This window comes from Manis pentadactyla, chromosome 11 (assembly GCF_030020395.1).
Source record: "Manis pentadactyla isolate mManPen7 chromosome 11, mManPen7.hap1, whole genome shotgun sequence".
Classification (NCBI taxonomy): domain Eukaryota; kingdom Metazoa; phylum Chordata; class Mammalia; order Pholidota; family Manidae; genus Manis; species Manis pentadactyla.
The window spans coordinates 89,205,454-89,217,517 of record NC_080029.1 but is presented as its reverse complement, the minus strand read 5'-3'; the positions used below and the strand labels follow the sequence as shown (position 1 = coordinate 89,217,517).

The 12,064-nt window shown below is 35.2% G+C and overlaps 1 protein-coding gene across 5 annotated transcripts in view; it reads left to right on the top strand.

Annotated features, from left to right (window-relative positions):
• Window positions 1-12,064, top strand: part of FSIP1 (fibrous sheath interacting protein 1) — a 194,109-nt gene that overhangs the window by 103,372 nt on the left and 78,673 nt on the right. Inside the window, exon 11 of one of the 5 annotated variants that reach the window (XM_036923915.2) lies at window positions 4,174-8,451. The exons of the other annotated variants lie outside the window; for them this stretch is intronic. Coding sequence (XP_036779810.2) covers window positions 4,174-4,197 — 24 coding nt within the window. The 3' untranslated portion in view covers window positions 4,198-8,451. Of the gene's footprint in view, window positions 1-4,173; window positions 8,452-12,064 lie in introns of those variants that run through there. 5 annotated transcript variants of the gene reach the window in all.

Below are 12,064 nucleotides of genomic sequence, written 5' to 3'. Positions count from 1 at the left end.
TTGTTTTGTGCAAATAAGTGAGATTGTATGTAAAGCACTTAGCACAGTGTGTAGTATGTAATAAATGCTAAATAAATGTTAGGTTCTATATTATTTTGAGTAATGACTGATTGCTCTTTATAAACCCTAAATAATCATGGTACAAGAAGATAGAAGCTTATTCCTCTCCCATGTGTATGTGTAGATGAAGGTTCAGGACTGACTATAGTTCCACAGTTACAAATACCCAGGTTGTTTGTACCTTGATGCTTATGTATCTTTCATTTCATGGTCTAAAGTAGCTGCTGTAGCTCTGTGGCTACCTCAACTATTTTCCAGCCAGGGGAAGATCATGACTGAGAAGTTGCATATATTATGTGTACTCACATCCTGTTGGCCAAAACTTAGTTATATGACCATGCTAGCAGCAATGGAGGCTGGGACATGAGTTTTTAGCTAAGTGCCATATGACCAACTAAAAGTACTGATACCATGTCAGAGGAGAACAGACATCATGAGGCAACTTGCAGCCTCTGTCACTGCACCTATAGCCTTGTCTCTGAGGTAAGGCAGGTGTTCTGAATGTATTTTCTTTAAGAACCAGTGCATTTCTCAAACACCTTTGTAAACTTTTTTATGTTTTTATCTTTTGAAAATTCTTTAAGATAGTGATCGCCAGATGTTCATTAGTTCTTGTATAAAGAACTATTTCCTTTAATTCTAAAATTATTTTTTTATGCTTCAAGAACTCCCTAATATTTAGGATTGTGGGCCTTATTATTATTTTTTTGTATCATTAATCTACAATTACATGAAGAGCATTATGTTTACTAGGCTCCCCCCTTCACCAAGTCCCCCCCACATACACCTTCACAGTCACTGTCCATCAATGTAGTAAGATGCTATAAAATCACTACTTGTCTTCTCTGTGTTGTAGAGCCCACCCCGTACCTGCCCCCCCACATTATACATGCAAATTGTAATGCCCCCTTTCTTTTTCCCACCCTTATCCCTCCCTTCCCACCCATCCTCCCCAGTCCCTTTCCTTTTGGTAACTGTTAGTCCATTCGTGGGTTCTGTGATTCTGCTGCTGTTTTGTTCCTTCAGTTTTTCTTTGTTCTTATACTCCACAGATGAGTGAAATCATTTGGTATTTGTCTTTCTCTGCCTGGCTTATTTCACTGAGCATAATACCCTCTAGCTCCATCCATGTTGTTGCAAATGGTAGGATTTGTTTTCTTCTTATGGCTGAATAATATTCCATTGTGTATATGTACCACATCTTCTTTATCCATCCATCTACTGATGGACATTAAGGTTGCTTCCATTTGTTGGCTATTGTAAATAGTGCTGCGATAAACATGGGGGTACATCTGTCTTTTTCAAACTGGGCTTGTGGGCCTTATTCTTAACATTTCCTGCGTTCTATGTTTTAAGAAGTACACAATTCACTGAAATTAGTCATATACTGTGGGAGTTTGCTTAAGATTTTCTCTACTTCAGGTTAACATGGTATAGACTTTAGTTACATGATTATAAACATTCATATGAATGCTGAAAGATTCAGATTTGGAAAAGCCGAAAGTTTATTATCATAAGTAATAGTTTTGGTACCTTGTGGCCATTTCAAATATTAATGTTAAAGTTTGTGCCTGTGACAAATGGAAAGTTATGTAGTCAGGGAAACACCTGTGATGACATTGCCAGTGATGACATTTGTTGGGTTTTCTCCTTTAATAGACTGATATTTCTTCATATTGACTAATCCTTAAAATGCTTTAACATAAATGATTCTTGTTGGTATCTATGATATTCTTTCATATGGTGATAAAGTCTCCTATGTGACTAGGTTATCTATATACTAAGTTCTGTCATCTCAGATACAGCAGAACTCTTATTGTAAAATTTGACTTCATGGTTGTCTCAACTGAATAGTAGCTGAGACTATGACCCAAATTTGTGTGTTACTTAGGGAAGACATTCATTTTTCCATGTCAGTTTGCCAGGGCAGCAGTTCAGAAATATGTACAAGGCCTTGCAATATTTTTTCAGGTCTGTTTGTTTTTTGAAGCTGGATTTAAGATATTCAGCGCTCTTGGTTGTTTAGCTTTTAGCCTACTTGGGCTTCTAGGCTGCTGCAATAATTATACTGAGCTCTCTCTATCTTTCTTAAAATCTTAATATTGGTTGTCTGAGCATAGAATATCCTAAAATTTCATGAAAAACTATTCAGCTTTATCCAATTAACAAGGAGAAAAAGGATAAAAAGGATTCAGACACTGAACAGCATAGTAAACTCAGCTGCAGAATGAACCTGTGCATATGGATGGCCTAACACCCAGATAAAAGCCATCCATGCTTTTGGATTCTGTTTTGAGACCTCAGTAGTGGGGACTTTCTTGTGATTAAAAAAAAAAAAAGACAATACTCAAAGAATTAAAAAACCTAAAAACTTATAATTGACTTTTGTCTCCAGTGTTTAATTTTAGCAGCTTTTGTGATTCTGTGTGGACAGATTATACAGGGAGGCAGACTCGGGCTATGTGACTTTAGATTGTCTTCCAGCAGGGAAGCAAAATTTCCATTGGATGAGTCCAAAATTCTGATACTCTCATTGATTTTAGCTAGCAATAACATAAAACAGTATTAAAGGAGGAAAATCCCATGCTCTTGATAAGAATTGGTAGCAGTTTTATTTTTAGAAAACAAAATATGGAAACAACTATATTTATTGTTTTAAAAGATTTTATATGTTTTTGTAAAGCGTATTGCACTGTTATCATTACTTTAAATATGAATGCGTTTATATTTCAAACAAAATATTCACTAATATTTACCTTTCCAATGAGATATTTTATTTGCATGACTATTTTTAAAACATGTGCTCGTTTTGGTGGAGTTACTCTTGTGGTGTTTAAACTGTATTTACATATTTTCCTCTTCCTTATGACTGTCTCATTTCTGACTTATAAGACTAAATACCAAATGCTTTTTTTCTGTGTGTGGTTGTTGGATAGCTTACAGATAGAACACACACACAAAAAGTATGTTTATTATTAACTAAATTCACTTATATTTCATTTATTAAATATAATTTTAATTATTTTGTAAGCTTTTAAATATATTAAGTTCTGTTAGCAAAATGTGTTAACTACCTTTAACATTTTGGTGTATTTTCTTTCTACAAGTTCTTTTTCTATGTATACAAATATATTCATTTATACCTATGTAATAGATTAGATATAGGTGTGTGTGTATATATATATATATATATATATATATATATATATACACACACACACTATTTAGATTGTACATATAATGTTAATATCACAAAAATTCACCTTGTCAGTATTTACACTTTTAAAATACACTTTCACTTTTTTTGCATTAAAAAAATGGGAATATAGTTGACATACGATATTACATTGGTTTCAGATGTATAGCATAGTGATTCAGTAATGATAAGAATTACTAAATGCTCACAACTGTAAGTGTAGTTATCCCCATAAATACACTTCTAAACAATTGCCCAGTACTATATTATATTGTGTGATATACCACAATTTACCAATTCCCTTGTTGAACATTAAAATTTTGTGTTAGAAATAATGCTGCAATAATCATCCTTGTATGCTTATTTTTGTGTCTCTGAATTTCCTTAGGATAAATTCCTGGGAGTAGAATAACTGGTTTAAAGGGGTGAAAAAAATTTTTAAAGGCTCTTGAATGCATTATGCCAAATTCATTGGTCCATTCAAAAAATATTTTCTAAGCACCAATATTGTATCATGCCCTTGGGATACAGCATTGAATAAGACAGCCCTTTCTCTCAACTTATAGTATAGTTGGGGGACAGACATGTGTATGATTAAGCTCAAGTCCATGCTCTCCAGAAAAATTATGTTAATTTACATGTCATTAAAATTGTCAATATATGCATGTAGTTTTGGTATGTGTGTATGTGTTCTTTTGAAATTAGGACATCATGGAATTCTTTACGGGAAATAAAAATGTATGTGGTTTGGTTATTGTTTATCATGAATCAAATACCTAATAATTTTGGACATAATTGATTTAGAAAACATAATCCATTTCAGTGTTTTCAGTTCCCTAACAAGGCATTTATCTGCATTTGTATTGTGTTCTCAATTCCATTTTTTTAATGGGTGCTTTCTTATTATGTTCTCCCAGTGTTTTGATAACTTCTGCCACTGACGAATAGAACACTACTCTGACACTTGGAATGGTTGATGAAGAACACTGAAATCATATTGCTTAAAACCACCTTGCCACTATTTTGTTCTAATTTCAAGGGAGAAAGACCTTTATTTTGTATGTATTCTTTATAAATGAGGATAAGACATGTAAGAATGGAACTTAAATACCTATAGTAATGAAAACTCATGGTAGTGCTATTATATTTAATTTGCAGATTTTCCAATCCCTGTTAAGCATTACCTTAATATTCAGGACAAAAATAGCAGAAATTTTCCAGTTTTCTGGACAGTAGGTTGATTTGTTGCATTCATATAACTAGTATATTAAATATCTGGCAACCAAAGGCAATATTTGTCATCAGAATAGACTAATGACATTAAAGAGGGGAAAACCCCCACATTTTTTAGTGTAGTCTGAAAGTGAGGAGGACAATTTCATGGAGCACTGAGTTGCATTCCCATGTCCAGAATACACAGTCCTTGGGAATAATTATTCTATTCACTGCTCAATAGGTTTCCCACATGTGACGGCTGCCAAGCTCTCCTGGCTTCTAACTTAGGAGCTAATGAGATTTCCTTACTGGGCTTAAAAATAGTCTTTGAGTAAATGTATGGCTTTCCCCATTCACTCAGAAATGGCTACAGATGGACCAAGTGTGGCAGGATAAATTATGTGATTGAGCTGTTTTCCAAAATGTACCTCTTACAATAATATATCTAAAATTTTTCTGGTTTACTAGAGTTCTCCAAGACAGTCTTTATGACTGAGTATATGATCTCCATCCTTAAATGAGCAGCAAAATTATTCTTAATAAATAATGGGATATGGTTTAACATCTACCACTGTACACTTTCAGTTTTATCTATTTATATTTCATTTGATCTTGATGAAGTACATAATTTTATTTATCAAATGAAGTAAGTAGATTGCATATTACACCATGGAAATTCAGAAGATTTGTGCTTTTAGATAAGGTTTTAGAGAGTTAGGCATTTCAGTTTATTATTTGGATTGCTGGTTTAATATATCCTTAAATTTTATATTTGAGTTTTTATTTGATAAACGGGTATCTTGATATTGCCAATCTTTTAGGACTTAACTTTTCAGACAGCATTATATTACCAAGATCTATCTCTACTTTAGCATACATCAGTAGCGCATGCTTTTTGAGGGCCGTGTAACATTCCATAGGGGGTTTATTGTCTACATTTATTTACACATTTTCTTGAAAACAGGCATGTGGGTTTTTTCCAGACTTATGTTATAAATGCTGTTGCCATGAAACATTCTTGTATATGTCATCTGCTCTACATGTATAAGAGTTCCTCTAGATCCTATTTTGGACTGAAATTGCAAATGGGTCAGAGTATTTGAATGGTCAGCTTTACAAAATAATGCAGTCCTGCCTTCCAAAGTAGTTGTACCAGTTTGCATTTCAACCAGCAATACTTAAGAAATCTTGTTCATCCATATTCTCTCTAAACAGTTGTTATTATTAGGCTTTTTAATTTTTGCTAATTGTGTGGTTTTATAATGGTCTTCATATGCATTTCTCTGGTCACTAATGAGGTCAAGTATTTATTGCCATATGTATTCCTTCTTTTAAAAAATGTCTGTTCATGTCTTTAGCATAATTTAAAAAATTGGATTGGTTGAGCTTTTCTTATTCTTACAGGAATTTTAAATATATTTTTGATAGTAATCTTTTGGTGATTATATGAATAGGAGATATCCTCTCCCAGTTTGAAACTCATTTTTTCACCTTCTCTAAGGTGACTTGAATGATCAGATATCCATGCTTTTAACAGAGTCAAATTTATTAATATTTTATAATGAAAAATTTTGTGTCTTTTAAAGAAAAACTTCCTTGTCAAGGTTATAAAGAATTAGAAAAAATTTCAACTTAAACTTTTCAGCTTTGCTTCTGGTATTTTAGTCCTGATCCATCTGGAATTCATTTTGTGTGGTGTGAAATAGAGGTTCAATTTTCATTTATATCATAATTTATCACTTCTGTCATATATTAAAAATATATATGTGTGTGGAATTTATTTCTGAGCTCTCTTCTTTTCCATAGGTCAGTATGTCTATCCCTGTCAGTCATATTCTGTTAATTAGTTAGCTTCATAAGAAGTCCTAATATCTCATAGGGCACAACTTCCCTCAGCAACTCACTAGATTCTCACCCAATTTCCCAAAGTGAATCTTTCACCTTCATCTTAACATGAGGAAGTTGGGGCTTGGAGAAGTTCAATAAATAGCCCAGTGTCACACACTTAGTAACTGGCAAAACCAGGAGGCACTCCCTGGTCTGCTGACTCCAAAATCCACACTCAAAACCACTGCCTATGCAGATACTACTCCCTTGGAAGTCTTTTCATGCCCCTATTTCCTGGATGTTGACTTGGAAGTATGTGGAGCCCAGAACTCAGTGAGACCAGCTGGGTGGGTGACCAGTTGGATTCTCTGTGCCATATGGGAAGCCAACTCCTTCCTAAGGCAAGAAAAGCTTTAGAAACTTTGGGAGCTATTTGGCCATTTATCTACTGAAGATTAATTCTAAAATGATTTAAAGCTGGGATTGGTAGGTTTGAGAGATTTTTGTATTATTCACTTGGGTAAGGAATATTTAGATATGTAGCATCTGTGGCTCTATTTTGGATTTTTAAGTCAGAAAACTAGAGGGTTTATAAAAACCTTTGGAAAATATCTGTAGCATGTGAAATTAAGTGACAGAGCGCTTAATAAAAATATGCATTAATGCATGAATCTACTGCCCTCATACTAGGCACAAGAAATCTCTGTTGAACCTTGGGAAAAATAAACTTACTCCCTTGGCTTTTATGGAGGTGGCACTAAAATTCTGTGTTTGTGCCCAGAAATGGGGTAGATGGCATAGAATGAAAACAGTCTGCAGGAGCCTTCAGATTCTTTAAAACACAACCAAATTAAACATTAACATAGTCTTTACAGAATGAATCCCTGATTCTCTCATCCTGCACATACAATTGATTTTTTGAAAAGAAATTGAACTTAAAAAGTTAGTCTACTCTTCTACTCTTACCAAGTATTTAATTAGTCATGATTGAAGGATAAAAGAGTGTAATTTTCTGTTTAAAATTCTTTCCTTCTACAGCACACCAAAAGTATGAGAGAAGTTTTAGGAAGAACTGTTAAATTTTAGTTTTTGTCCTTTTGCTAGTTCCCTGCCTTGATCCAGTTAATATTAAATACTCAAAAAGCAATTATCATTTATCTTTCTAACTTGATGAACAAGTATTTTCATTGCAAATGAAGTGTGCCCTACAAATGATTAAACATTAATAAAACAAGAATCAACCTTATTTGTTTCAACACCTCTATTTCTCTGCAGGAGGTGACATTTTTCTTTCAGTTTGTCAAAGTGTTATTTTTGCAGCCTCGCTTTTGATCAAGTAGTGTATATTTGGCTTGGTTTTGAATTCAGTAAGGAATATGACAATTCTAAAATGGGAAATAATATCATACTTTCCAGATTCTGTTTATAAAAATGATACATAAGTGCTTACAATACATTTAGAAGTTTGTGACTTCCAAGAATTTCTATGGCATCTCTCAATATTAAATGTTTACAGCATATTTATTGGTAACATTGAATAACATGTAATATAACATGGCAGCACCATTCAGCTTTCCATTTAAACAGCCTTACTATGATGGTAGTTGACCAAAACCTGACAGCTGTTCCTGCCTCTGAAAGAAATTGGGTTCAACATTCCAGCTGAATCAATTGGCCAATTGATTTTTCTGCAGTATTCTCTGTACACCATTAAGAGAGTAATAATCAGTACTCTTTACTTTACATATAATATATGGTTCCTTAATTCACTTTTAATATATGGGAGTACATTTTCTGCCATTTTCATGTGAGGGGAGTTTCTGGACCAAATCTGTTTCCTGAATTCTTGTTTCTGTTCACCAAACAAGGTAATCACTATTGGAATAGGTTTAGCCACCCAAACATTAATTGGAACATAGTAGGTGCTCAGTAAAAATTTTTTCATTAATAAATGCTGGACAATAAATACAGGGACCTTTTGGCCTCTCTGCATATCTAATTCAGTGGCCATATATTTAGAGATTTCTGGTTTCAGGAGGGTTGGAGAAAAGACTTTCCCAGAATGAGCATGATTCCACTCCAATAGGAATGCTAAAATTAAGTGGTTCTGTTTGTATAAAGCCTTGGCAGTAACTCAAGAGTGGATCTTCTATCCTTTGGTTTTTTTTTTTTTTTATATATATATATATATATGTGCTTTGCTGGCAAAAATGCTGATAGTTAATTTATTGGTGCCAAGCAGTTATAGGACCAGCTGGACATTGAAAACTAGACTGAAGGATATTATACACAACTTGGTTGTTTTACTTGTTTTTGTAGTCTTTTACATCATGGAATTACATGTGTCCATAAAGAAATAACCCTATTGATATTATTAATTTTATTTTTATATTTCAGAATTTCTTTCAAGATATAGTTGAAAGTTTGTGCTCTGTGAGAGTAGAATTACAAGTTCTTTGAATGATTACTTGAAGTGATTTATTATAATGAGAATACATGTTTTATTCCTTTTTTAGAAGTAATCAGTTTTGTTTTGATATGATATATGATATGAAGGGAAATGTTTACTCCAAGTCCTAAATATATGAATTAGATAAGCACAGAGCAGAGGCCAAAGTTCCCTTCTGTGTTAGTTACAAAAGGAGTATTGTGTATTTTTCACATAGATCTCGGCTATATAGGGGTGCTGTAACAGTGTCACTGTGGTACTGTTAATAATACTGTCATATTATTAGATATGATACATTAGTTTTATCCTTTTATTTTTAGCTTCATAACTTTCTTCCTAAGTTATTTGGAATAAAAAGTCAAATGTTTAAACTTGGCCTATCATTAAATTGAGATTTTTTCAAAGTATCAGCAAGGACTTGATTTGCTTAAAATATGAAATAAAAATATACTTCTATTAATTAGTAGAACAATTTAAAATCAAGTTACTCAACAGGCCTGTTCTTGGTGTTTCAAGTATGTAGTTAAGTTTCATGTTGACCTAGTTAGTATGTCCAAAGTAGGTAAGTAGAGTGTGGCAGTTCGGATTCTCCAGAAGCAGTGGGAAGATGGAGTTTGGGGTGCAGGATGTTTATTAGGAGCTATCACCGGCAAAGGGGGAGGAGGAAGCACATTCTGGGAGGGAGAAGCTGAACTGCCTGCACCCTGGCAGACCTCCATGGACCCAGCAGGGAAACGTTTCCACTCTGCAGTGCCCTGTGTTAGCTGAAGTGGCCGGCCTTTCGATCCGCCTTGCTCCGCCACTGAATGCAGGCTGTGCTGGAGAATGTGGGACCTCAGGCTAGAGGCTCCCAGCTGCTCAGTCCCGCGGGAGGATCTGCCAGCTCGAGGCAGCTGCGGACCGGCCACCCAGCTGGGCAGAAAGTCCTTGCTGAGGCAGGCACTGAGCTCTACCTCATGGAGCTCTGACAGTTAGTAGTGATAATACTTTTATTTTATATACTTATATCATTATCTTCATCTGACCAATGAAAAATGGAGGTAAAACAGTTTGCTTTTAAGACCTTGTGGTTAATTCTGGGCAAAGCTAGAAAGGCTAACTTATGGGTTCTACTTTCTTAGTCTTTGGCAAACTGATATCATGCTACATTGGACGTATTAATTTTAAATGGGTGGCCAATGTATGTTAGGAAAAAGCAAGGGGTAGAAATTGTAGCTACGCAAGAACTAGAGTAAACAAGAAAGGACATGGTTGCAGATTCCAACAGATTTGGCCTCCCAGTTTGGGTTCTCTCTGGCTCTGTGACAGGCCAGTCCCTCGGTCAGTCTGACCTTCAGGGTTCTGATTGGCCTATAAAAGGAATGAAGTTAATGTTGCCTACTAAATAGTGTAGTTGAAAGTCCATAGTACTTTCATGTTCATTACAGGAAATGCAATACAGGCATTTTTAATTTTTTAAAATACCAAGCCCAAGTGAAGCTGTAAAATGTTGGTAGAGAAATGAACATTCGAACTTGAAGGTAGGGAGAACTTTTCTCCCTACTAAGCTGGGATCAGCAAGGATGGCCCACTTCTGTTCGCTGCCACCCTCTGGTTTAGTTTCCTGTGTTATGCCAGGTTTACTGCAGTAGGCTGGCAACTATATTCCACCTATGGACAGCCCACCTTCAATCCACTCTTTACAGAAATTCTGATCCTGTTATTTCCTACTTGACATTACTTTCATAAAGGCTGACATACTTGGCATACTGCTGTCTGGAGCCTGCTAACCTCATTTCTCACTAAACAGTGAGGGTTTGTTACATTTCCAAACCCAAATCCACAGTTCCCTTCCTTCCCCTTCCCCACCTTTCTGCTTCATTAGCATCTCCAACAGGCTTTGCCCCTGTTGCTTTAGGTCTTTGCCTCAACTGGTTCCTCACTGTGGAATGTTCTTTCCCTTTCCTTCTATACCTGGTTAACTTCTACTTGTTGGACACGTTACATCCTCTGGGAAAGCTGCTGCTGACCCCTAGACTGGATTGGGTCACCCCCTTACTCTCCTCTAATGCTCTCTCTTAGAACTGAGCACAGGAGGTAATGGCATGTTTTTGTCTGTGTGATTGTCTGTTTTCCTCATCAGACTGCCACTCCTAGGTCCGTTTTGGGTCTTTTTTGGCTCACATTTGCTAAGCACAGGCCTGGCACAGAGTTGGGAGTCACTGAAGGATTTAAAAGACTCACATGATCACATAATCCTCTTCTGAGCAGCCTGTGCTTCCCCGATTGCTGCTGGGGCCATCTGAGGTGGACATTTGCCAGCGTAAATCCCGCTTAGATTAAGCTGTGCATTTGCTACCGCAAAAACCAGGAAACAAGCCTTCATTCTGATGTCTACAACCAAAAAAAAATCTTATCTTTGCTTAAACTTAGTATTCTTCATATTTTAGTGTATGCTGTCATGTCAGGTTAAAAAAACTATACTTTTATTTACCTTAACCAAGTTACTGAATTATGGGAATTGATAATTTTAAAATATCATTATTCAAATAAATTTTTTGAAGGACTTGTTTTTGTTCTGGAAGGAGGGAGAACCAAGCACTTCACCCACTTTTTCTCCTAAAAGCCTTCCTAATCTAATGTTTTTGCTGGGGCCAAAAGCTCATCTATAGTGTGCAGTGTCTTGTAAGGAGGAGCCAGAGGAAGCATAAGGATGGAACTGAAGAGTGGAAATCTGTCGTTTGCTTACAGGAGCAAATGTAAACCTTCTTGCGAAAAGTGCATTTCTTGTCCATTTATGCTGGTATGAGTTCAGCCTGGCCTACTTTAAAATGGACATCTTCTATTTTTATAGAAGACACATGGAATGTCTGGAATTCTGCTTAGAAAAAGGAATTTGCATCCTGCTGTGAAGCAGCAAAGTACTCCCTTTTTGTGAGTTGTGGTCTTAGACTTCAATTCTGAAGGCATCCTAAAAATCAGGCTTGATTGACTGAAGTTCAATACTGCATCTTCAACTGATGAGAGGGATTATATATATTTAGTTTGAAAAATTTGAAAGTTTATTCCATTCACTTTGGTAGTATTGTTTAACTTGCCATTTTGTCTTTGTGTTTTATTTTGAAACCATTTACATGACAAAGCTTTCCATATGGATATTTATTTTCACTTTGAATAAATTAAAATAATTGGTAGTTTAATTTAATTATTGCATTTTTGACATTCCAGCAGTTCTTATTAATGAATGCCAGAGCTAATGGACTAAGAAAATAGTTCATGATCATTCGTGCAAAAAACAATATAGAAATCATAATAATAATAACTTTATTTGGAACCTT